Genomic DNA, 27,612 nt, shown 5'->3' on the forward strand with positions numbered 1-27,612 from the left:
TGTCTGATTAAGCCTCCTTGCCATGTTATGTAAATGCAAGTTATTGTAAAGATTCCACAATGGTATAAGATTTGTTGAATTATGGAACTGAATTTTCCTCTATTCACGTTTGAAAATGGGAATGGCCACATTTCTGTTTCCCTTTTATAACAACCATCAGCAGATATATTTAACAAAATAGCGACTAGATGCTGTGTGGATTTTTTTCCTCTGGTATAGTGAGCTGTTGCTATACACTATGGGGGAAAATTTCATTATAGCCCCGTTTGGGTGCTAACACTTCAGAAGTGGAAAAATTATCAGCAGGCGCTAATGATGAAAGGCTCCCGCGAAATTCAATTGTAGTGCTCCAAGAGGGAAGTGGAGCTAAATCAAGCGCTACCACCTCCCTTAGAGCGCTAAAGGGAGTGAGGGGGCGGTATCGGCAGAGCACTGATCAATGTTCCGTGCCGTGCTGCCGGATTCGCAGGCTCCTTCCCTGCCTTAAAGGGAAGGGCCAATATTCACAGCAGTTAAAGGTAAGGTTGGGGATGGGTCGACGACGGCACCCGCAATCCGCCAGGAGCAGCCTCAAGCACTGAGTGCAGAGCTGATCAATTGTGGCAATGACATTTTTTTTTTTAAAAGCACAAATAGGTGAGAAAAAATGTTGGCCTACCTGACCACCAATCCCTGTAATTACCGCTCCCCAAGCGGCCGGCCGAGGTCACAACGCCTCCTGCAGCTGCAGTTGTTGAGACCTACGCATGAGATCGAGGCGGTAAGTTTTACCGCCGGCGCTATTTCCCCCCCCCCCCCCCCCCCCCCCAATTGAATTTCGCGGGAGTCGTTTCTTTCACCGCGCCCAGTCGGTAAGTCGTTAGCGCCCTGTTATCGCCCTCCAGAGGCAATAACAGGAGAGGCAAAGGAGGGCAATTTCTAGCCCCATGTTCTTTTGTGTTTTTTTTCTTCCAGAGGACAACAGTGAAGCGAATGTGCATCAAGTCTCTACCCAGTGTGTTAGTCATCCATTTAATGAGATTCGGATTTGACTGGGAAAGTGGGCGCTCTATCAAGTACGATGAACAAATACGGGTAAATGTGTAGCCGTATAGTTCTAACTCTTTTTAAGGGGATAGAAAATGGAAAAACCAATGTTATCATTCCTCATTCAATCAACTTCCATATACAAATGAGTAGGTCATCATCCAAATGAACAAAATCATGGGTCAATCTGACCCAAATGTATTTTTGTCCTTACTAAATTACTGATTTGCTTTTTTATTACTAACAGTACGCACAAGTTTAAATCCGTTATTACTAGCTGTTTTCTGCAAGCGCGGGAATTTGCATTACTCGTTGGCTCTTTCGCATCACTTGGCAAGGCTAGAGTAGTTCTAGAGGGCCTTGATATGAACAGTCTGATTGGAGCTATTGTATATAGATGTGTCCTATCTGGCAGATTATTCAAAGTATTTGGTACAAAGCAATGAAATATAATTGACCGTGGTAATGGGCAGATGCTCTGATTCATAGCGGATGCTAATGGGAGTGACTGGTGACATTACGTCAAAGTAGAATAAGTAACGCAAAACCCAAAAATATAAATCTCCTTTATAAAAAATTTGGTGCCTCGTCCTAGATATACAAGCAGCTGGTTCTTCTATGCTTGCTTTATGTAAAATCTCCATTTGGGTATTGAATCTTAGTCCTTCCCTTCACCACCCTCGATTCATTCTGAAATTGGAAAATAGTGTCTGCTTCTTCACTTCACAAAAATCAAAAAACAAATGAAGACCAGCTGTAACAAAATCTCTGAGGGAACACAGCGCCACAAAATAGTCTGTGGCTCTATGATATTTTATTCAGAGACGATGCGAGTTAAGAATTTAATTGCTTACTGAGTCAATACATTTGTCCACTGTGTTATGCTTGTTACTAATAGGTTTATTATAGCAATATTTATAATTTGCATGAATGCAGGCCTGCTTGACAATCCATCTCCGTTTGTTTCCCCGTTATCTTACTAGTTTCCTTGGCTTTTAAACATGGAGCCATATACAGTGTCTGGAATGGCACGGCAAGAGCACTCTTCAGAACATGGTGAAAATGGCAAAGCAGGCGATCACATGGGAGGCTCTCCTCGAAAGAAAGGCGCCCCAACTGAAAACTACGAGCTGGTTGGAGTGATTGTTCATAGTGGCCAGGCACACGCTGGACACTATTACTCTTTCATCAAGGACAGGAGGCGAGTGAAAAATATGTAACTGTTTAAGAAATTGAATTTTTTCTTTGCTTGCAGTGGACTGTTAATTTGAAAATATAAACATAAAGGAATTTCGCAGGGTTGCAACTGATTGGAGCTGATGAGCAACTTGCTGCATGGCTGGTTTGTTTTGGTTCTGGGCTTACTTACTACTTTTTGATTCTGCAGGGCTGGTGGCAAAGGGAAATGGTACAAATTCAATGACACAGTGGTGGAAGAGTTTGATCTAAATGATGAGACGTTGGAGTTTGAATGTTTCGGTGGCGAGTACAGACCTAAAGTCTATGATCAATGTAAGTTGGTGTGGAACTCACAAGGTCCTGAGGAGTTTGTGTCTCCTTTTTAAACCATTAATTCTGCCGAATAGAGGCTTTTGGCAAATTGACGGTGAGGTTAGAAAGACAAGATAGGAAAAAACATTAAAACCCCAGTGTTCCAGTTTATCAATGACACAGATAACAAGGGTGGTACAAAGCATGAAAGCAAATCTGTTTTGACATTTTTTAGTGGCACTCTTTTATTTAAAAAAAATTGTTGGCAGTGTGACGATGGGATAGCACAGGACCACTGAAATTCCAGCCTAATTCACAGAATCACAGAAACCCCACAGTGCAGATAGAGGCCATTTCGGCCCATCGAGCCTGCACCAACACATATCCCACCCGATCCCCGTAACCCCTACATCAACACATCCCACCCTATCCCCGTAACCCCACGTATTTAATCCCCCTAACACTAAGGGTCAATTTATCATAGCCAATCAACCTAACCCGCACATCTTTGGACTGTGGGAGGAAACCGGAGCACCCGGAGGAAACCCACGCAAACACAGGGAGAATGTGCAAACTCCACACACAGTCACCCGAGGCCGGATTCGAACCCGGGTCCCTGGCGCTGTGAGGCAACAGTGCTAACCACTATGCCGCCGTGCTATTATTGACGCCTAAAGCAATTTCACATCACACCTGACTATTAAATGACGTAGAACACTGGACCCCATTAAAACCTCCTAATAAAGTAAATAGGTTAATGCCACTGAAGGAAAAAGAGAGTTTAAAAAAGTTTGAGGGTTTGTATAACTGTAAACCAGCCGAGTCTTGTAAATGTCAAAGCTACTCTGCTACCTATTGGAAGCATTAATGATATGATCACTGTCTGGAGCAGCGAGCTTTCAGTTACAGGAAGTACTTGGTGTGATCGAGTGGTCGGACATAGTGTGCACCTGCGATTCTTTTATTCCTCTTCATTCTCTTCCTTCCTGTGCCCCACCCACCTCAGATATACTGTCATGCATAGGCAATCCCCCCATCGGCAGGGAAAATTGGAGGGACCAGATCATCTCGAGAGCTGTTTTTCATGCTCCCTAGTAGCTGATTACAGAACAGCATTGCCGTAGGTCTGCAAACTGGTTGCTTGCAATTTTGCAGAATGGCAAACTTGGGGGGGGAGGGGGGAAGAATGGGGGAAGAATGGGGCAAGAGAAATGGGAAGAGGGGAAAAGTAAACTAATTTAAGGAGCCCCATTTCCCATCTGCTGTTTATCAACATTAATTGCTTCTGTGATGTTTAAACTACAGAAACACGGGTTTCTCTCCTCACTCTGTCTTCCCATCCCTCTGTGCATCTTAAATAAAAATAGAAAAAGAATATCTGGTTAAGAAAAGAATGAACAGGATCAAGAATCATCAGGATAAGTTCAGACATCAAGGCAGCATTTGACCGAGTGTGGCACCAAGGATCCTGAGTAAAACTGAAGTCGGTGGGGATTAGGGGGAAAAAATCTCCAGTCGCCCAAATCATAGAAACATAGAAGATAGGAGCAGGAGTAGGCCATTCGGCCCCTTGAGCCTGCTCCGCCATTCAATGTGATCATGGCTGATCATCCAAATTCAGTACTCTGTCCCTGCTTTCTCCCCATACCCCTTGATCCCTTTAGCCTTAAGAAATATATCCAACTCCTTCTTGAATATATTTAATGAATTGGCCTCTACTGCTTTCTGTGGTAGAGAATTCCACAGGTTCACCACTCTCTGGGTGAAGAAATTCCTCCTCATTTCTGTCCTAAAATGGCTTACCCCTTATCCTTAGACTGTGACCCCCTGGTTCTGGACTCCCTGACCATCGGGAACATCCTTCCTGCATCTAGTCTGTCCAGGCCTGTCAGAATTTTATAAGTTTCGATGAGATCCCCTCTCATTCTTCTAAACTCCAGCGAGTATAAGCCCAATCGGCCCAATCTCTCCTCATACGTCATTCCTGCCATCCCAGGTATCAGCCTAGTGAATCTTCGCTGAACTCCTTCCATGGCAAGAACATCCTTCCTCAGATAAGGCGACCAAAACTGCACACAATACTCAAGATGTGGTCTCACCAAGGCCCTGTACAACTGCAGCAAGACATCCTTGTTCCTGTACTCAAACCCTCTCGCTACGAAGCCCAACATACCATTTGCCTTCTTAACCGCCTGCTGCACCTGCATGCTTACCTTCAGCGACTGGTGCACAAGGACACCCAGGTCTCGTTGCATTTCCCCTTCTCCCAACCTATTGCCATTCAGATAATCTGCCTTCCTGTTTTTGCCACCAAAGTGGATAACCTCGCATTTATCCACGTTATATTGCATCTGCCATGCTTCTGCCCAATCATAGTTGTGGTTGTTGGAGACCAATCATTTCGGTCCCAGGACATTGCTGCAGGAGTGTCCCAGGGCAGTGTTTCAGGCTCAACCAGATTCAGCTGATTCATCAATTACGTTCCCTCCATCATAAGGTCAGAAGTGGGGCTTTTATTTAATTTGTTATGGGATGTGGGCATCGTTGGCAAAGCCAGCATTTATTGTCCATCCCTAATTACCCTTGAAGGTGGTGGTGAGCCGCCGCCTTGAACCGCTGCAGTCCGTGTGGTGAAGGTACTCCCACAGTGCTGTTAGGTAGGGAGTTCCAGGATTGCTCCCTGATGATTGCGTAGCAGTGTTCAGCTCCATTTTCAGATGTTGAAGTAGTCTATGCCTGCATGCAGCAAAACCTGGACAGCATCCAGACTTGAGCTGATAAGTGGCAAGTAACAATTGCGTCACACAAGTGCCAGGCAATGACCATCTTCAACAAGAGAGAGCCTCACCACCTCTCCATGACACTCAATGGTTTAACCATCACTGGATCTAAATCTTGGCACACTTTATCTAACAGCATTGTGAAATCCCCTTAAACCGTTGCCGTCCGGGCAACTAGGAATGGGCAATAAATTCCAGCTTTGCCATCAACACCCACATCTCAAAACTGAATTAAAATATAGAGATTATCAAAACAGCTGAAACTCAACAGTGACCTGCTAGGGATGCCAACTTTTACATTCAGAACGCAAGACAAATTTTTGTTAATGCCTTGGAATGTTTACTTTTAAAAAGGTGAACTTTTTTTATTTGGAATATTTTAAGTAGCACCCTTAAAGTGAACTATCATACTAGTTTAAATTAATGCAACAAACTGTTTATCAAGATTGCATTTCACTTTTTTAAAGCAAACCCCTATCCTGAAGTCCGTCGCCGATACTGGAATGCCTACATGTTGTTTTACCAACGAATGTTGGACCAAAACTCTCCAGTTTTACCAAAGAAAAGCCGAGTTAGTGTTGTTCGGCAGGAGGCAGAGGATTTGACATTGTAAGTAAAGTCTTATTGAACACTCCACAAATCATGTCTGTGGCCATATTAATAATACTCCTGTAACTCTGAACCTAGTCACCACTCCACCTTTGGTATTTCATTTGTGTTTTATCCCCTTATCTCCTGAAGGTGTGCTAGTAAGTTCCTCTGCAAAATAGTATGAATTTTATTTATTGCCATTATTCCCTGTTGGTACTTCACTTTTTTTAATAGTGAGCAGTATTTTCATCATGAATCTGATAAGTGAGCTGATTTGGAAAAATAGAATAAAAACAGAAAATGCTGTAAACCCTCACCAGATCAGGCAGCATCTGTGGCGAGAGAAACAGAGTTAACGTTTCAGGTCTGTGACCTTTCATTAGTTCTGATGAAACTCTGTTCTGCTGAAAGGGTCAGCAACCTGAAATGTTAACTCTCTTTCTCCCTCCACAGATGCTGCCTGACCTGCTGAGTGGTTCCAGCATTTTGTTTTTATTTCAGATTTCCAGCAGCCACCGTATTTTGCTCTTTTTACGTGACTTTGTCGACTTTTCCACAAGTGCTTTTTCAGTGGACTTTATTTTCCTAAATTACCTTGTAAGTTGTGTATTCTGAGTATGAGAACACCAGACTAAGTGCACATCAGAATAAGATTTTTTGTTTGTAGCCTGTTTTCTTCAGTTTAACAAAAGAATCATGCACTTATTTGCAAAATTGGAACTGGTGTTGGAGTTTAACCCTGCCTCCAAGGTGTGTTGTATATCTGAGAACAATTTTTTGTTGCTTTGTGTAGGTCAGCTCCCTCTTCACCTGAGGTTTCACCTCAGTCATCACCTCGTCCTCATAGGCCAAACAACGACCGCCTTTCTCTGTTGACTAAGCTAGTAAGGAAGGGAGAAAAGAAGGGACTCTTTGTGGAAAAGTTGCCAACCCGAATTTACCAGGTAAGGAGGAGCTGACCACTGAAGCAGTCCTAATATTCAACTGAAGTCAAAGATCATAACACGTTTATTCAGCTAAGTACACATTTGAAGGCGGTTTTGAAAAAAATAATTGCCATCATGTTTTGGGGCTTTTCTGGGTTCAGCATTATCAGCTACTCCTATAAGCAGCCCTATGGACTCCTTTGCTGCCCAATATGTAGGTAAACAATAGAAAAACCCACAAATTGCAACAGAGAACACTTAACTCTGCGCATCAAAGAAAAACTTGCATTTATGTAGCGCCTTTCCTGACCTCTGGACATCCCAATGTGCTTTACAACCAACGATGTACTTTTTGAAGTGTACTCATTGTTGTAGCTACTAGAATGCATATCACACTACAAAATGATTCTCCTCTTTACAAAATGGCGTAACTATATGCTCGATCGGGCCAAGATTCTGATAGTAAACCAATGTTAATTTAAATAAAACCGGTTTATGAACAACATAGGATATAAAATATACACTTTACTATTCTCCTTCATACATAAAATAATAAATATGCCACCAATATTTTCTCTCTACATAGATTTTAAAACAAAAGCTTGCCTCTCTCACTGAAATGTACTGCATTTCAAACTGGCCTCGGTTCTCTGCTGGCCAACACAATTTTAAACACACAACTTTTTTTTGCTGATTGGAAAGCTGAAACTGACCCTTCACAGCATAAAGTCACCCATATATATATCGTTCAACAGATATGCTGAAACAGACAATGAAATCTGCTTGCCAGGTAATCTGAAATTGTGTTCTTCTCAATTATTTGCACCGTGTAAAGCTTACTGCAGCCAGCCTGTCTGGTCTCTCAGCTCCTAGCTGTTCCTTTTGAGCAATACCCTTTGTGACTAAGTTTTTAATCCCCCAACATCCTTTTTTTTAAATATAGTAGCACAGGTTATGCTTAAACTTCAATGCTAACCAAAAAGTTTTTGTTACAACTGTGTAACATTTTTGAAACTATTTGCTACCATTAAGGTTGTAGTGGATGATAAAGTATACTTTGGAAAAACTACCTACAGAACCGTTAAAGTTGAAAAATTGGTGAAAACCGGTGCCCGCTGGGCTAGATGTCTGTGTTTGCTTTTAACTTGGTCTATGCACCAAAGTGAAGTGCAGACTCTACCTGGTCATATCAAAAGTAAACAACACTTGACTGAGAATATGCCATGGATTGTACCAACCCTGTTGCAATGCATGTAACGATCAAAGGATAAAAAAGTAATTAAATGATGTTTGTTTGGGCAAATATGTGAACTGTAGACAGATTGTTTTGTTAAGGCCCAAGACCAGACTGTTGGCTTATTCATTTGTAACTGATCAATTGGGGGTTTCACCTACTATGATTTGTTTTTTTCAGAAAATGCTAATTTTATTTAAAGTCTGTTGCACTGTTTTAAAGTGATTTCTTTAATGTTGAAAATGTCTTAATTACTATCTTCCAGACATTTCACAATTTCAGAATATTTTATTTGCTTTGTCCTTCTCAATGCATAAGTAATATTGGGAACACATAGAATTAAATAAAATGTACAGCACAGAAACAGGCCATTCAGCCCCACTTTGATCCATGCCAGTGTTTATACTCCACATGAACCTCCTCCCACCCCTCTTCCAACACCATCAGCTTATTCCTTCTATTCCTTTCTACTACTTTGTTTATCTAGCTTCCTCTTAAATGTGTCTATGCTATTCGCCTCAAATACTCCTTGCTGTAGCGAGTTCCACATTCTAACCACTGGATAAAGACATTTCTCCTGAATTCCTAATTGAACTTATTAGTGACGACCTTCTATTTATGGCCCCTAGTTTTGTATCCCTCATTCACCATGGATATGAAATTACAGTTGCATTTTTGGCCCTGACAGAGATTTTTCTTCTGCTCTGCAACCAAGACCATTTCTGTACCTGAAAGGGGGTAAATTTGTGAAATAATACATCCTACTTTGTGTGTGTATGTTTACTAATTGTCACTTTAAGCAAATGCTGATTAATTCTCCAGACCCCCCTCTAATGGTAGAACCACAGTATTCGTTGCTGTGTTGGTAGTAGAACAACTGCAAATTACATCTTTGAATGGAAACCGCTCCACCCATTTAGTCTGCGTGTTCTTTTGTCTCTAATAGATGGTGCGCGATGAGAACCTGAAGTTCATGAAAAACAGGGATGTTTTCAACAGTGACTACTTCAATTTCATGCTTTCCTTGATTTCACTCAATGCAGTAAGTGTCCTTTCTGTGGTCAGATACTGTTGGGGAGGTTGGTCTGGTTAGCTGTGGCATCCATGTGGGAACTGGATCCTTTTCACCTAACTTATAATTTAAATTTCTTAGTACTTTTTACTCGTGTTCAATGCAAAAAGTTGGCTCCCATGGGCAAGCCCATGCTTATTACAAATCTTAACTGGATGCTTGAAGTATATGCGGTAATATGCTGCAGGGGAAACATTGACCGTTATACTATGGGGTATGCATTGGAAATTGTCAGCTGTATCACACAGATCAGAAAACAGCACATTGCTCAGACTGAAAGAATTCATTTGTCAAGTTTATTGTGGTAAGTCAAACTATACAATAGCAAAAAGGCAAATCAGACAAAAATAACAATGGGCCATAATTTGCTGTAGCAGAGCATCTAACAGCATCTGCTGTTAGTTATACTTGCCCTTGCATATTTCGTTTTTAAATGTTTTTGTGTGGCAAGTTGTTGAAAGTGTGGGCTGATAACAGCGCAACAAGGGAAACATGACGTCTGGGACCAGAGTGAACAGGGCAACCAACAGGATTGTGAAATAAACAGTGGAAGGACTGAGATGGGAGTGTAAATTAGAGTGGGTGAATTCAATGTCAAATCAGGTACTGAAAGAGAGGGAAAGAAAGATTGAATTGAGAGAGGAAAAAGAGACAAAGGAAAATTAAAAGATTCAACATTTTTACGTTTTAAAACTCTCCAACAACTAAAACCTGAAGTAATGAGACTCCACACTTGTAATAGTTAATTTTCAGTGCCAGAGACTTTGTTTGGTAGTAATTAACACTTGCCACCTCGTCAAAAGAGTACTTAGACTTGAAATGACAAGATTTAACTTTCTGTGGCGAGTTTAGTTCCTATCTACTGCGCAAATACAGTAACTTCGTGCCATTCAATGCATTTCAGTAGTGAGGCAGGCAGTGAGATGCTGTTTCCGCGATGCTAACGGCGGCGCGGCACAACTTGGACAGCAACTTTTGGATATCCACGTTTAACCGCACATCTGCCCTTTGCCTGAAGTTGCTGTAACATTTGCGCCTAAATAACGGCCAGCTCACCGTTTGACAGCAAATTCTGAACCAATCCAGTCCTTAATACTCACCAGTACTTTAGAAACGAGTAAAACAAGTGTATCAAAATACTTGGTCCTTTTCAGCATGTATTCAAGTGAATTTTGATGAAGCAAAACTTGGCTCCATGTGCCATAGAGTCCCTCTTGCCACAGTAATTTGGCGACACGGTTTCCCAAGTAAACTGAAGATCCAACGAAAGCTTATCACCTAAATTCTCCGGTTCATGAGGCTTCTGCCTCGAGAGATTCAGTCAAAGCCAGAACACAAACGCACAATGGTAGCAAACCATCTTATTAGGCGATGACATCCAGTGTCTGAGATACTCGAGAAATGCTAATGCTGACATAATGTGCTCCTATCCCATTGTACAAATGCACTATTTCTTTATCTCAATAATTGTCAAATAGTCAGAGTTATACAGCACAGAAAGAGGCCCTTCGGCCCATCATGTCCGCGCCGGCCATCAAGCCCTGTCTAATCTAATCCCATTTTCCAGCATTTGGTCCGTAGCCTTGTATGCTATGGCATTTCAAGTGCTCATCCAAATGCTTCTTGAATGTTGTGAGGGTTCCTGCCTCTACCACCCTTTCAGGCAGTGAGTTCCAGATTCCAACCACCCTCTGGGTGAAAAAGTTCTTCCTCAAATCCCCTCTAAACCTCCTGCCCCTTACCTTGAATCTATGCCCCCTTGTTATTGACCCCTGTACTAAGGGGAAAAGTTCCTTTCTATCCACCCTATCTATGCCCCTCATAATTTTGTATACCTCAATCAGGTCCCCCCTCAGCCTTCTCTGCTCCAAGGAAAACAACCCCAGCCTGTCCAGTCTTTCTTCATAGCTGAAGCGCTCCAGCTCGGGTAACATCCTGGTAAATCTCCTCTGCACCCTCTCCAAAGCAATCACATCCTTCCTATAGTGTGGCGACCAGAACTGCACACAGTACTCCAGCTGTGGCTTTACCAGTGTTTTGTACAGCTCCATCATAACCTCCCTGCTCTTATATTCTATGCCTCGGCTAATGAAGGCAAGTATCCCATATGCCTTTTTAACCACCTTATCCACCTGTTCTGCCTTCAGGGATCTATGTACATGCACACCAAGGTCCCTCTGATCCTCTGTCTTTCCTAGGGTCTTACCATTCATTGTGTATTCCCTTGCCTTGTTAGTCCCTCCAAAATGCATCACCTCACACTTTTCAGGGTTAAATTCCATTAGCCACTGTTCCGTCCATCTGACCAACCCATCTATATCGTCCTGTAGCCTGAGGCTTCCCTCCTCGCTATTTACCACACCACCAATTTTCGTGTCATCTGCGAACTTACTGATCATACCTTTTTACATTCACATCCAAATCATTAATGTAGACCACAAACAGCAAGGGACCCAGCACCGATCCCTGCGGTACCCCACTGGACACAGGCTTCCAGTCACAAAAACAACCTTCCACCATCACCCTCTGCCTTCTGCCACTAAGCCAGTTTTGGATCCAATGTGCCAAGGCACCCTGGATCCCATGAGCTCTTACCTTCCTGACCAGTCTCCTACGTGGGACTTTATCAAAAGCCTTACTGAAATCCATCTTTCATTTAAAATATTGTTACTTAAGCTAAGCTGCAAATTCATCTTGAAAGAAAAATAATTAAATTTCTTTTGAATTGAAATCAGTCACACTAACGCATTATGCCCATTAACAATAACTCATCAATTACAGATTTAAACTTGTTGCAAGTCTCTTCGCTTCTTTTGTTCTCTCCCAGCCCTGCCTTTCGATCTATTTAATTTCCTTTCCAGTTTTGAAAAAGGGTTAGACCCGAAACGTCGACTCTATTTTCTCTCCACGGATGTTGCCTGGCCTGCTGAGTTTTTCCAGCATTTTCTGTTATTTCCATAAGTCCTGAGTTGTGGGATGTATTTTTTAAAGTTGCCTTAATTCCTGCATAGAATCCTTGCCCTATGATCGGGGCTGCAGAACATGTTCTGTTACATTATTGGTAAGGATATGGTTCTCTGGTGAAAAATGCCACTCCAGTCTCTTCAAAAACATTGGGCAATACCAAAAAATAGTTTTATAAATAGTAAATGGGTAGTAAGAGGAAGGGTGGGGCCGATTAGGGACCAAAAAGGAGACCTGCGCATTGAGGCAGAGGGCATGGCTGAGGTACTAAATGAGTACTTTGCATCTACCAAGGAAGAGGATGCTGCCATAGACATGGTGAAAGAGGAGGTAGTTGAGATACTGGATGGGATAAAAATTGATTTAAAAGGAAGTACAGGTTGAGCGTCCAAAATCTGGAATCCGGGACGATTGATGGCAGGGTCGTCCGGAATCCAGAACTCCGGATTTTGGACGCTCAACCTGTACTTCAAAAAGCCGTTGGGCCGGATATTCCGATCCCTACGGGTGGGTACGCGCTGTGTACCCACCCGTAGGGACATCGGAAATGCCGGTATCCGGCGCAGGCTGCTTTTACCAGGATAAGAGTTGAAAAAAGTTTTTTTTTTTTTAATTTCCACGGATTTATCATTTAAAAATACTTTAAACAAAAGGTAAGTTTATTTTTAGCCCTGTTAAAAACTTCAATTATTTTTTTCAAAAATTTAAATTTTTGTTTAAAATAGTTAATTTATGTAATTTCAGGTAATTTTAAAAATGTGATTTTTAAAATTTATTTGAAGTTTTACTATGTTTTGGGTGATCTCCATTCATCTAATTGACAGGTCTTCCTGTCAAATGTATGAAGGGAGATTCCCTTCTCTGATTGGCTCCCCATGGCCCACATGATCCCAGGGGCGCTGCAAACTACCTGCGCCTCTGGGATACGTGGGCCCTGCGCACCGTCAGTTTGGAGAGGCCCAGCAGCAGAACTCTGCGCCTCCCGGGAGCCCTCGGGCAAGGGCGCAGATTTTTCCAGATCGCAGGCCTCTGCCCGCAGGAGGCCTGCGATCGGAATATCTGGACCATTAACTTTTTTTTAAAATCCTATGACAAATGCGAGTGATGCAATAAAACTTTAGTGTTGTTTTATCCTCCTCAATCTGTACAGCTCCACTAAGTGTTCCCGCCAGGCTGCGGCCACGGCATCACGCCGCCCTGGTGGCCTAGTGTGGGCCATCGGATGCTCTGCAGAGCTCGCAGTGTCCCTCCCCTTTAATAAAAGGGATGGGGCGGAGAAACACGTCAGCGCTACGCGGAGCGGCCCAGGCATTTCTGGACTCGGAACGTGTTTCTGATGTCCGAAGTCCGGAAACGCCAGAGTCCAGGTTGTGATATTTCTGGACTTCGAACATCAGAAACACGCTCCGAAGTCCGAAAAAACATGAAAACCAGCTCCGCCTCGGTCCCGAGGTTGCCGGATTCAGGACGCTCAACCTGTACTGGAAAGGCTGGCTGTACTTATAGTAGACAAGTCACCAGGACTGGATGGGATGAATCCTAGGATGCTGAGGGAAGTAAAGGTGGATATTGTGGAGGTACTGGTCATAATCTTCCAGTCCTCCTTGGATACGGGGGTGCTGCCAGAGGACTGGAGAATTGCAAATGTTACATCCTTATTCAAAAAAGGGTGCGAGGATAAATCGAGCAACTACAGGCCAGTCAGTTTAACCTCGGTAGTGGGGAAGCTTTTAGAAATGATAATCCAGGACAAAATTAAGCCACTTGGACAAGTGTGGATTAATTAAGGAAAGCAAGCACGGATTTGTTAAAAGCAAATCGTGTTTAACTAACTTGATTGAGTTTTTTGATGAGGGCGATGAGGTTGATGTGGTGTACAGGAAACTCTCGATTTACCGGCACCCAAACAACCGGAAATCTCGGTTAACCGGCAAAATTCAGGAGTAGGTTCAGTTAAGTTTTTCTTCATATTAGTGGTCGTTTCTTGATTCTTGGCTGTGTAATCGGGGGTTCCTGCACTTAAGCAACAGGGACACTTGGTCTGTGGCCGGGCTTCTTGCACCTGTTGCTAAGCAACAGGGAAGCCTGGATTTGTTGCTGTGTACAGAGCTCTCGTACCTTTTAACTATAGCTCTCTGTAATCTGGACTTTTTGATAAACCGGCACCACGCCGGTCCCGTCGGTGCCGGATAAAAAAGAGTTTCCTGTACTTGGACTTCCAAAAGGCGTTCGACAAAGTACCACATAATAGGCTTGCCAGCAAAGTTGAAGCCCATGGAATAAAAGGGACAGTGGCAGCATGGATGTGAAATTGGCTAAGTGAGAGGAAACAGAGTAGTGGTGAACGGTTGTTTTTCAAACTGGAGGAAGTGGTGTTCCCCAGGGGTCGGTACTGGGACCACTGCTTTTCTTGATCTATATTAATGACTTGGACTTGGGTATACAGGGCACAATTTGCAAATGACACAAAACTTGGAAGTATAGTGCACAGTGAGGAGGATAGTGATAGACTTCAAGAGGACATAGACATGCTGGTGGAATGGGCGGACACGTAGCAGATAAAATTTAACGCAGAAAAGTGCGAAGTGATACATTTTGGAAGGAAGAACGAGGAGAGGCAATATAAACTGAAGGATACCGTTCTAAACGGGATGCATGAACAGAAAGACCTGGGGCTATATGTGCACAAATCGTTGAAGGTGGCAGGGCAGGTTGAGAAAGCAATTAAAACATATGGGATACTGGACTTCATAAATAGAGGCATAGAGTACAAAGGCAAGGAAGTTACGATGAACCTTTATAAAACACTGGTCCAAGCTCACCTGGGGTATTGTGTCCAGTTCTGGGCACCACACTTTAGGAAGGATGTGAAGGCCTTGGAGAGGCTGCAGAAAAGATTTACAAGAATGGTTCCAGAGATGAGAGACTTCAGTTATGTAGATAGACTGGAGAAGCTGGGGTTGTTCTCCTTAGAGCAGAGAAGGTTGAGAGGAGATTTGACAGAGGTATTCAAAATCATCAGGGGTCTCGACAGAGTAGATAGAGAGAAACTGTTCCCATTGGCGGAAGGGTCGAGAACCAGAGGACACAGATTTAAGGTGATTGGCAAAAGAACCAAAGGCGACATGAGGGAAAAATAACGCAGCGAGTGGTTAGGATCTGGAATGCACTGCCTGAAAGGGTGGTTGAGGCAGATTCAATCGTGGCTTTCAAAGGGGAATTGGATAAGTACCCGAAGGAAAAAGAATTTGCAGGGCTACAGGGAAAGGACGGGGGAGTGGGACTAGCTGAGGTGCTCTTGCAGAGAGCCGGCACAGGCTCGATGGGCCGAATGGCCGCCTCCTGTGCTGTAACCATTCTATTCTGTCTATCCGACAGACTTTTCTGGCAATAAACAACTACACGTATTTGTTCAAGGATTAAAAATGGTGTGTACTTGCCTCATATTAATTATAAGTGTTTTAAGATTGTGAGACCCCCAAGCTGGTGCCGCCAGGTTTCGCTAATGTAATTTCAAGCAGCCAGCTGCTCGTCAAATGTAAAACTGCTGAAACCAGCTAAGGCCAGCTGTTGGGAAGACTTGCTTTTAGCAGGTCTTGCAGGCTGTTGGTCTTGGCAAATGCTGGTCTTTTCACATTTGGCTTGTAGTCGGCTGCGCAAGACTCGCAGTTCAGAAAGCCACAGTATAAAACTACCTTAAATCACTTTTATTGCCATCTTTATTAAAGAACTGAGATGGCAGTCCAAAGTGCAGCACGAGTTGAGAAAAGTCACATGGTTTAAGGTGGTAATGGTACAGTGTCTGTTGATTTTCTCCTGTTCGAGCAACCTTTTCATTCATTTTTATGTGGCATTTAAACTCAGTTCAAAGAATGAGGAAGACCATAACAAAAGATTGTGCTTCACGGCACTTGAAGCCATGATTTACTTAATCAAAATTCTGTTTAATGCAGACTGAAAAAAACAAAGAATCTTGAAGCACTTTGAGTTGCGCATCAGCAAATTGCTTCAGTAAAATTGATTTCACAACCACATATGAGTTAGTAAGTTCCAATATCTAACCCAGCTTAGTTTGGTTGGTAGCTCGGTTCAAGATCCATTCCAGTACTTGATCACATAGTCTGGGCTGATACTTCAATGAGCGACTCAGGCAATGCAGCATTGTTGGAGCTGCTGTCTCTTGAGTGAACGGTTAAATCAAGGCTCTGTCTGTATGTCAGGTGGACACAAACGCTGCTGGAAGTATTGAAACAAGAGCAGGGCGTTCTCATGGTATTCTGGCCAACACCACCCAAAAAACAGATTAACCCGTTTCTTGGGACCTTGCCGTGTGCAATTGGCTGTTGCATTTACCTACATATAACGTTCATTGCACTTCAAAAGCAATGAATTGGTTGTGAAGCACTTGGAGTCAATCTTCGGGCATGATGAGACTTGTATCAATGCAAAAAAATTTTTGCCTAATTCACCTCTGCACTAGTTTCATCTTTTGCTTGTATCCATGGTGCTACAACATGGTCGGCCTCCTCGCGGAAAAACTTCAATGTCAAGTTAAATGTTTCCTTTAGCCAAATGTTTAAATTAATCAAAGTATGTACACTGTTCCTGTATGTTATGTCCTGTGCATGCCTAGGCAGGCAGTGTTGGCAGTGAATAGTGGGGAGGATGTAAAACTGTACTGTCTGTCTCGTGGATGTGTTACACCAGGATGATGCAAGGCACGCACCCTGAAGGAAATCCATCTTTGCTTGTTACAACAAATATTAGCAATTTGTCAAAAGCTGAAGGAGAATTGGGACTGTGTGAGCACTATGTTTGCACCCCTGGAACGTGTTCAAATTTAGCCCGTACTCTTAATTCCTGAAAGTTTTGTTCCTTTACAAGTAAGTTTCTCCTGTTTTTTTTTTCCTCACTCTGATGCTCTTTTTCCCCATAGACTAAACTGAAACACCCTATGTACCAATCCATGGCGAAGGTGGGCATGAAGCTTGCCATCCAGTTCCTCTTCCAAACCTATTTGCGAACCAAGAAAAAACTCAGGTATGAAACTGGCCAGAGCGTTGATGGATTGTTCTCATACTGGGAATTTAACCGGGAACTTATTCAATCACAGAAGACACCATGCTTCAGCCTGTTTCCTTTCCTCACCCGACATTCATACCCAGAAAAGGGATGATCGGGTAGTGAGCAGGAACCACAGCTGAATTTTTTTTTTCTCCTTAACCCCAGGACACAGAGGCCAGTTATAGAACTCTTCTACTGCTCTGCTAGTTGACATCAGCCAACTCTGCTCAATTGGAGATTGAACTTAGGACCTCCTGGTCTGTATAAATCAATGCCACACCACTAAGTCATCAGGGAGCTCTATTTTATGTTTTGCTGTCTCCAACCTGTTTATAGCATGAAACCTACAGTCAGGTGTGGTCTGTGAAACTTGAACTACCTGGATTGTATAATTCAGATAAAGGTCTGGCAATTGAAGGCTTGGTTTTAGCCAACAGGTCTGATCCCACCCCTAGTCGCTGGTACAAACAGGGGCCTGGAGGTTTAAACTGTTGTTTGAAAATGGCTCAAAAGGAAAAAGAATTTTCAGTATTTTATTGGATTTATTATGGCTTTTTATATTCATTAAACACAGGAAAAAGTCAAACTCATCTAGTGTGGTATCCATCTGTATTTTGAACTTCCCCAATTCATGTCTTTGCACCTATTTATCTCATATATCATTCCAAACATTATCACTCTTTGAATTAAGACTTTTTCCCTAAGATCTGTTTTGAATTTAATTTTCACTAATGTAAATTAATGTTCTACTGGCCTGATTTTTCTTGTAGGAAGGGCAACCCAGAATTTTCCTACATCATTCAATACTTCACTAGTACACATCCCTTGGAGTTGCTCACAGGTAGTCCAGGCTGCAGCGTTTGAGAAGTCTGGTTCACACTTGTGGGGAAAGCAAGGAAAGTGTAAAATTTCAGCCCATCAGCATACTTCGTGCCCTTCAGACATGTCGGTTTAAAGCCTTAAGTATATGTATGGCCTAATTGAGAACTCCATAGGTCTTTCTAGACTGGGAAACTTTTCTCTACTCTTTCCTCATAATTCATCCCCTTTATACTTGAGGGCATCTTGCAACTTGAACACTCCACCCACTCCTTAAAAAAAAAAAAAATGAACATAGAGTAAAGAGTTACGCTCCATCCCTTCCTCTTCATCTTCTCATATGCACTTCAATACAGAGCTGAGCGATGTGTGTTACAGTCTCTGACTACTTTATTGTGGCCCTCAGCCTGTGCTGTATTGCTGATCCTGTACTACAATATGAGTGAGAGTCACCATTGGTGGGAGAAATTGTTATTGGGAGTAATTTCCTTCACTTATGTTTTAACTTTTGGCCTCTTATTTACAAGTACAGTATGTACAGCTTTCAGGGCAGGGGAAGAAAATAGCGCAAATGGTTTTTACAATCATGAAAGTTTGCATGTAACAAGATCCTAAATAGACAAGAAAAGTCTGGGATGAGAAAAGATCATTCAGCACATCAAAGCTTGCTTCTAGTTTAGTAACTTTCCTGTCATTGCATCTAATTGTGTTTTGAATAACACCAGTGTTGTGCTTTTAACACCCTGGTTGACAGAATTATTCCAAATAATAGCCAACCTTTGAATAAAGAATTTCTTGAATATCTTTTTCAAATTTAACTTTCACTCATTTAAATTTATGTCCACCAAAGATTGCAAGAAGCTACCTAGTGGAGTATAAATCATCTTAATAACAGAAAACGCTGGGAAAACTCAGCAGGCCAGGGCAGCATCCGTGGAGAGAGAAACAGAGTTAACATTTCAGGTCGATGACCTTTCGTCAGAACTGTTACTTCAGATTTCCAGCATCCGCAGTATTTTGCTATCGTATAACTCTTAGTTGCCTGGTAATTTGTAAATGTAATAAAGATTTCTGAGTAATTGTACGTCAGTCATGTTATGAGACCCTGGTCAGGTCTCAACTGAGGAGCTCTGGATTTCCACTAAGTCTCTAACTGCACTCTGTGCATCCTTTGGCTAAGGAATTATTCTGAGAAATGTTTCCATTTAGAAAATTAAATATCTATTCCTCATATCAAACATCTGAGCCCTGTAGCGACACTTTGTGTGCATTTGGTTTTGTGTGTGGCTCATCTGGTTTTTAAACACACTAGGAGCCTCCACATGTGTCCTTTTTATATATTGCACTGACCTGGTTTTGAGCTGTCTAACAGTTGGGTTTAATAGTAGTTGGTATGTTGAACCTTTCAATATGTGGGGACTCTGAATTTTATTGCAGGGTGGACACAGGAGAATGGATTACCCTCATTGAGAGGCTGCTTTCAAGTAGTTGTGAGGCATGCCAGTGGCTAATTGAATTCCTGGTTGGATCTGAGGGACGAGAACTAATAAAGTGAGTCTAAAACACAGGTTTCTAACCCAAGAATTTTTATAAATGTGTTCATTCCTTTTGAGTGACTTTAAAGGATGTACAATATTAAGGAAAACCATAGAATTACTAACTTGAGAGAAGTGACATCTTGAAGTTGTGGTAGGTGACTGGTTGCATGATAAATCTCTTTTTGAATTCTATTGCTCCCAGGTTAGTAATTCTATTTGTTGGGTCATGTTAGATTATCTTTTTTATTTGTGATGCTAATACAGGTATTTTGGGGGTGGGGAGGAAAGACTCTCAGAATCTTGCTATTCTGGTCAACTAAATATTGGGAAGACCAAAGCCATTGTCTTTGGTCTTTGCCACAAACTCCGTTCCTTAGCCACCGACTCCATCCCACTTCCTGTCTGAGGCTAAACCAGACTGTTCACAACCTTGGTGTCATATTTGACCCCTAAATAAGCTACGGCCACATATCCGCGCCATCACGAAAACCGCCTATTTCCACCTCCGTAACATCACCCAGCTACGCTCCTGCCTCAGCTCATCTGCTGCTGAAACCCTCATCCATGCCTTTGTTACCACTGGTCTTGACTATTCCAACGCACTCCTGGCTGGCCTCCCACGTTATACCCTCCGTAAACTTGAGGTCATACAAAACTCTGCTGCCTGTGCCCTAGCTCACATCAAGTCCCGTTGACCCATCATCTCTGCTCACTGACCAATATTGGCTCCCGGTTAAGCAATGCCTCAATTTTAAAATTATCATCCTTGTTTTCAAATCCCTCCATGACCTCGCCCCTCCCTATCTCTGTAATCTCCTCCAGCTCCACAACCCTCGGATATCTGCGCTCTTTTAATTCCGGCCTCTTGAGCATCCCTGGTTTTAATCGCTCAACCATCGGTGGCGCTGCTTTCAGCTGCCTAAGCCCTAAGCTCGAATTCCCTCGCTAAACCTTTCTACTTCTTTCCTCCTTTAAGACGCTCCTTAAAACTCACCTCTTTGACCAAGCTTTTGGTCATCTGCCCTAGTATCTCCTTATGTGTTTCGATATCAAATTTTGTTTTATAACGCTATTGTGAAGGGACGTTTTACTACGTTAAGGCACTATATAAATAAAAGTTGTTTTTAATATTTAGAAAGATATACAAATATCTTCTTTATATAAGTGCTGAGGATATCTGAACAATTTGGGAGAAAATACTAAGCTTGACTGCAGGTGGAGCTGATGCCCCAGAGTTAATGATTATTGACTCTTAATAACTTGATATTACTTTGCACTCATCCGAGTCTGACTCAGTAATGACTTCAGAAACTTGCTGTATTGATACCGGCAGAGCCATTGCTTAAACAGAGATTCTTTTGACATTTTTCTGCATATTTAAAGGAGCCCAAATGAAATTTAATCTTTAAAAAGGCAACATATCTTGTTTTCATTTTCTTTCTGTTGACTGTAATGCGCTAGTTAATGTTTAAATATATCCAGTGCAAATTGGTTATTTCTGGGAGCAACAAATGTGTTGATGGTTATGATAGAAGATTGAAGTTCTATGTTTTAGCAGTGTTTGGGGGTTTACAGTATTCTACATTGACTCCTTGCAGTGATATGTTTTGTAACAATCCTTGAAGTCAGAAAACATCTGCACATAGAAGACTGTTCACTTTGATCTCTAGTCTGTGTATTCTGCTTTGTGGATTTGAATGCAAAGGTTAACATGCACCAACATAAATGTTTAGCTGTTAAAAGGGTGGTGTCTTATCAATGGAGGTGGTCCTTGAGTGTGTTGATCTTTGTGATTGGCCCATTGACTCGTATGGTAACAATGAGCTAACATCAGCCCATCTATGCTCAAGGACATCTAAACTGTAATCTTTCAAAAAGGGGCGGGGGACAGGATGTGTTTGTTTTGCAGACGAGCTTAGGCATGTTATCAAATTAAATGCAGGAAAGTTGACTTATCCTGGTTTATTTAATGCTTTCAATTCTTATTTTCTTCCTAGCTTTGTGCCCCATTGCTGCAGTTTTAATTTCTCTGCAACTAGAAATCATCAGTGTCTCACAAATCCTAATTCGGAGCACTAAGTCCTGTTAGTATCAGCAACTTTAGATGCATATGTAAATGAACAGGGATGCAATCAGACATTACATGTCGGTCCCTGAAGCTCCATGGTACATGCTTAGTGATCCTAAAAGACAAAAGTCGTGGGCACCCCTCACCTACGAAATCTCAAATCTGGTATAGCACAGCCAAATGAAAAGTAAATCTCCCTTTACTCTGCGCCAATGATGTGTCCTAAACAGAACTTCAGATGAGAACCCTCAACTGCTCCGAGCTGAATCTGTCTGTCTATCTTTTATTAAAAGCACTGGTCGCAATATTCTAATGGACTTGCACTTGTAGGTAGCGCTGTGCGGGTCACCCTAAGGGATCTGTTAACTCGAGTGAAACTCCTCCTAATGTTATATGATAGTCTCCTTCCACCATCCAGACATTCAAATGTATTTTAGGAATCCTCAATGGCCTTCCTATTTATAAGCTTCTTATTGTTCCCTTCACTTTTATTTTGTATAAAACCAGCTGATAACTGAAAGAGGGGAGGCAGTGTGAGGGGGTGAAAGAGGGGTTACGATTAGTTATAACCACCAGCTCTTGATGCAGCCTTCCTGCTGAGATCTCCCGCTCTTCCCCACAATGCATATGCCCCTGCCTAATAGGTGCTGGCTTAAGCTTGCAATGCAGCTGATATCTCAACCCTTTCTCCCAGTTCCATTTGCCTTGTGTTCTCATTTTTTTTTAAAATACAACATTAATGGATGGTGGTTATTTTAAGAGGGGAAACTCTCTATTCCCTGTCCTCTCCTCCCATTTCTCCCCCTCGTGTCTCTCCCTTTTCCCCATCACCCCCTCCTCCATCTCCATCCTCCTCCTCCCCACTGCTACTTACACTGGTTGGGGAAGTACAACTTGAGGGGGGAATGGTGGAGATGGGGGGTGGAATAGGAAATGACATAACAAAGTCCACTTTGTTTTTCTGTGTGTGTGTGTGCGCACGCCAGGATTTTCCTTCTGGAGTGTTCTGTCCGGGAGGTCCGAGTAACTGTTGCTACCATCCTAGAAAAAGCCCTCGAGAGTGCCTTGCTTTATCAGGAAAAGGTTAGTAAATGGCATGTGTAGAATGCCTGTTTTTAATTTAGTAGTAAATAGTTACCCTGCACATGTGTTTGTGTTGTGTAGTGCTGTGAACAGTTTGTCTTGCATGTCATGTCATATGGTTCGAAATTAGCTCAATGCTTGCATAATGCTTATTTAATTCAATCCTAAACCTCTGTTGCCAGAATTTTTAATAAAAAGTCAGTAAGGAATGGATCGCTTATTAAAAATGATTAATGGTTGTAAATAATAAACATACATCTTTAATTATGTTGTTTCATTTGCCTCTGCCCCAACTAATGTTCTGTTATATTTTCATTTTGCTACCTGAAGAAAAGCACTACTACTAGCAACTAGTAGTAAATTGACACTTTTGTAACCTCCAAGATGAATAATGTCGGTGCTGAAAAATGGCAAAACTTTCCCCTTTTTATATCCTGTACCAGCATCAGGTTATTCCCAGGTCAGGGTTGGTTTCAGAGTAAAGTTCCTTCTACTCTGCACCTTAACGTCTACTGTGCCTGTAGAACAATTGCCTTCCGCGTGGGCTCCAAGTGAAACCTACTACATCAGGGGTGTCAAACATATGGCCCGTGGAATAGCTTCATCCGGCCTGTGTTCAGGGTTGTAGAGTCTCCTGGGTACTGCTTCTAACAGGCTGGGAAAGCTGCGTCTTTTTAAATTTCACACCGCAGCAACACCACCCGTCAGGAGGTTGGGGCTTGGCGGATTCCAGGGGGGGTGTCATGAGATTGGAACTGGTGGGGGGGGAGGAAGCTCAGGAGAGAGAGACTGGCGAATAGTGGTCAGGGATGAGAGACTAGAGATCGAAAGGACGGGAGATTAAAGCTCCTGCGGGCAAGTGGGTGGGGTGGGGTAGGAGGAGAGAGGAATGGAGTGGGCGTGGAGTCCTGCAGAGCCGGGAGCAGCAGCAGCAATGTGGTGAGTGGGAGCAGTGCCGAAAGAGGAGCAGCCAGTAAAGGGATGAAGGAAACCTGAGGACCTTACTGTGGGTAATTAGGGATTGATAGTTTCCACTGGTGGGTGAAGGAGGAACAATGGTGCAGAGACTGAGGATTCTCGCTGTGTACTGGGCACTGCACACCCTGATTTTTGCATTGCAAGCTCCACTGTATTGTGCAGGAGGGCCGAGCGGCCCACAGTAGTGTTGTGAAACTGGGAAAAGCACTCCTGCTCCTCCATGGAAGGGATTGTAAAAAAAAAACTTTCCCTACCATATCTCTAGCGGCCTCCAGCAGTCCCTTTAGGAACCGCAGCTTAGACCACTGTAGAACTGGGAAAAGGAGTTAGAGCTTGCACAGTGCATGTTGGTCTTTCTCGCATTTTGCAGAAAGGTCCTAAAACAAGCGCAGGACCCTTTCTGTATATTAAAATTGATCCAGTGCTGATTCCAGGAAGGTGCGCCTAAAAACAGTGAGGACCCCAATATGGCGGCGGCAATGCTGTCAGCACAGATTAGGTACAAGACCTCGTGCCTCGAAATTAGTATACATTGCACCCGTTTTACTCTCCAAAACAATGGACGAGAAACAAACCAATTTCTATCCCATTGTGTCAAAATAACTTTTACTGAATGTGGCCCATGCCAAGGGCCAGGATGTCAGAACAAGACCACCTTATAAATTGAGATTGACACCCCTGTACTACATGTTCAGTGAGAAAGCAAAGAAATACTGTGGAACATAATGTGAGCTGGTGGGTAATCTCTCGTTCCATTCCTGGCCATTTATTTGCTTATTTTTAACAATGTAATGTGTTTTTTAATTGTTAAATTGTCTTGAAAGATCCTAGAAAGATTGTTTGTTTCTTCAGCTGAAAGGATTGGACCAGTTGCTGGATGTGCTGCTCGCCTTGCTTGACAAGGATGTAGCAGAGAATTGCAAAAACTGCTCCCAGTACTTCATCCTCTTCAACAACTTTGTACAGAAGGTAAAGTATGTAGCTGGTCTATTTTAGTTGTGCTGTCAAAAGAAACTAAATCAACAGCTCACAATATAATGTTAAATCTTCAATTACTGGGCGGTTTATGTACATTTATGCAAAACTAGCCAGAGTAAAATTGCCTGAAAGTATTTTCAAGCTAGCTGAGTATCACTCTACCCAATTGAGGATCAATTGTGATTTTTAGTAAGGATCCTGCAAGGAAAATGTGTATGAGCTGTGAAGTAAATTGGAGTGCAACTTCAGTTTGCTAATAATAAATTAAGCTTTATTTCGGCAACTTGCGGAGCATCTGTTATTACAGCATTTCAGCTAGAAGTTGGCCTTTGATTTTTATGGGGATTTTGACTAGTTTCTTAAGTGAGAGCTTTTATTTCATTCCCTTCCTTCTTGCCGCCTCCCCCAAAATACTTTTACTGATCTGAGTCAGGTCTCTGCTTGTCATCTTGCAATTTGCTAGTGGTAGCAGCATGCGTGGGGACAAGGGAATTTAGGCTACAAATTTAATTTTTGTTTTCTTAAACTCACTCCTTTGAAAGAGAGTAGCACATCTGCATCCAATTCTTGGTGACTTACTCGGGTGTAGAACTGTGTCTTTGAACCTATAATTCTATCACTTTTCAGTGACTTTAGGAGATTCTTTTATGTGTTTGAACTGTGAAACTTTTAAGTGGGCTGGACTGTTGGTGGTGTTTCACTGCTCTCTTCTCAGTCTCTGATTCTTTTGTCCTTCAGGGTTTTAAGGCCTGCCAGCTACTATTCAAACACTCTGCATTCAAACGGATGCTTTGTTTCCTGCTGGGTCCATCAAGGCAGAACAACCAAGTAAGTGCAGTGCTCCTTTAGTGCATTGATAAAATTAGAGTCTTTATTATTCTGGAATACTATATATAACTAATTGGTGCCCCTTAAGTTAGCCAATGAAGTAAACACTAGTGTAATTTTGACCTGATCATATAGTAAAATGTCCACTTTTCACTTTGTGCAATAATCTAGCCACGTATTCAATGGATCAGGTGCAATGCTTCCTTGCACTTTCCCAACTATAAGTTCCTTAACCTTGGATGAGGCAGAAGAATCATCATAAGGAAGATAGTTAATATTTTACTTTTTTTTAAATTGACCTTTTTTGATTTTTGTGATGGTATGAGCCCCTTCAAGTGAAGTCTTGACTGTCCAAACAAAAAATAGCTTTATTTTTCTATTAGAATCGACGCTGGAGTTCTGCACAGGCCCGTGAGTTCTGGTATCTCCATATCACTTTGGCATCGCTAGTCCTACACTCAGACATTTCATCCCTGCTGACTGTTGGTGAGTTGAGTTTTCTTTCTTTTGGAGGTTAACTTGTATAGGTCCATTGTCAATAAAATATTGCCAAAAAATTGGGAATCATAGAATCCCTGTGCACCTTTGTGCTTCTATGTACATTTTAATTCTGATTTGCTCAAGAATGAGGAAAACATCATGAAATAGTAAGATTATGACCCATGGAATTTAGAGGCAGGATCAGGCGGAAATGAGGCATTGTACAGGAAAAGTTCTGATAGACGGGACCGGCGTGTTGCCGATATATCAAAACTGCCGGACATGCAAAGTTAACGTTGAAGCATACGGAGATGAAAGTCTCCATATTTGATAACAAACACTGTTGCTCAGCAACAGCTTGTAAACACTCAGCCCGTACCTTGGAAGTGTCTCTGAAGCTGTTGCTAAGCTACAAAGACGCTTTCCAGAGCCTGCCTGTTAAAAGAATGTTAAGAGAAGGAAAAAAACCTAACCAAAACGGCTGCTGATTTCTGCCGTTAAAGCGAGGTTTCTGGCCATACAACCTCCGGATAAACCAAAGTTTCCTGTAGATGGAAGTGAGACAGTTGTTTAGCAAGTTGGCAGAAGTGACTGTCCGTATGGTTGGGAATCTGTATGGTGAATGAGCTGTCATGATCTGAGATTGCACTGTTGGTGATCATGTCCCTGGAGGTAACGAGGTCTTGTGTGAGAGATTATCAGGGTGGATATGGAAGGTGCAGTTGAGTGGAGAAAGAAGGTTGGGGACATCAGAGGAGATGGAGCAGAGTGAGTTCCAGTGTAGGTTAAAGTTGCTGCTAGTGCATCACTCTAGGCTAAGCAAAGATAACATTGAGGATGTTTAAGCAAGGAAGGTACCAGGGGCTTGCAGACGATAAATTTGAAGAAGAAATGGACAGAGTGGTAAAGGATGAACTGTTCAAATGAGGAAAAAAGTTTTGCAAAAATGGTATTACAAAAGCCGTACAATGCGAAGATGAGCCATTTGATTGAAGTGCTGCCTACTCTGAGAGAGTCATCAGAGTCCCTTGATTTTTTTTTCCTTGCTGGATATGATTTGGCAGTACTAGATGTCCTCTGGTGCCTCACTCAAGTGACAATTGTTAATGTGCGAGTCTTCAGCGTGTGTGTAGGCTGTTCAGCTGCTGGAGGTGCGCTGCTGATCCTGACTCTGTCTTTGTGCAACACCCTCATTTGCAGGATGGGACGTTGTTGGGAGTGGAAACCCTGGCCAGCTTTCCCTTCTTTAAGAAAGGGTCAGGAGGGTTCTACGGTAGTTTAGTATTTCAGCCGCAGCACCCTGGCTCAGATGGATGAATGAACTCTGCACAGAATTGGGATGGAACCTTCCAGATCTGTGTGGTTCAGTTACTCACGGGATAGATTTGCTGCATTAACGAGCACCATTGCATCTCTCTCCCTCTATTGTACAAGTGGTTTCTGTACCCTAACCTACCAGTTCTTCTCCTGGGCAGTGAATATACCACTTGTCACTGTCTCCTGTGCAAACAGTTCTTAATAGTTCACTATCCAAAAGAAGTCCTTGCTTTGACTTCTAATTTTGCATCAACAATTACTTCAAATTTTCTCAGTGCAGTACGGCATTCATTATAGTGGGTGACCACAAATGATGAATGAGATAGGTGCAAACCTCAAAAGTTTATCCTCAAACATAATCGTGTCAACCATCCA

The 27,612-nt window shown here is 42.4% G+C and overlaps 1 protein-coding gene across 1 annotated transcript in view; it reads left to right on the forward strand.

Moving 5' to 3' along the window:
- The window catches only part of usp24 (ubiquitin specific peptidase 24), a 221,375-nt gene that overhangs the window by 172,562 nt on the left and 21,201 nt on the right, over window positions 1–27,612 (forward strand). Inside the window, 12 exon segments of the mRNA XM_085983153.1 lie at window positions 955–1,074; window positions 2,010–2,227; window positions 2,414–2,538; window positions 5,765–5,906; window positions 6,682–6,832; window positions 8,995–9,090; window positions 17,021–17,124; window positions 19,405–19,518; window positions 22,560–22,656; window positions 24,487–24,603; window positions 25,351–25,440; window positions 25,824–25,926. Of these exon segments, the coding sequence (XP_085839279.1) occupies window positions 955–1,074; window positions 2,010–2,227; window positions 2,414–2,538; window positions 5,765–5,906; window positions 6,682–6,832; window positions 8,995–9,090; window positions 17,021–17,124; window positions 19,405–19,518; window positions 22,560–22,656; window positions 24,487–24,603; window positions 25,351–25,440; window positions 25,824–25,926 (1,477 nt within the window).

This window comes from Somniosus microcephalus, chromosome 3 (assembly GCF_052327205.1).
Source record: "Somniosus microcephalus isolate GS21.2 chromosome 3, FLI_Smic_1.0, whole genome shotgun sequence".
Classification (NCBI taxonomy): domain Eukaryota; kingdom Metazoa; phylum Chordata; class Chondrichthyes; order Squaliformes; family Somniosidae; genus Somniosus; species Somniosus microcephalus.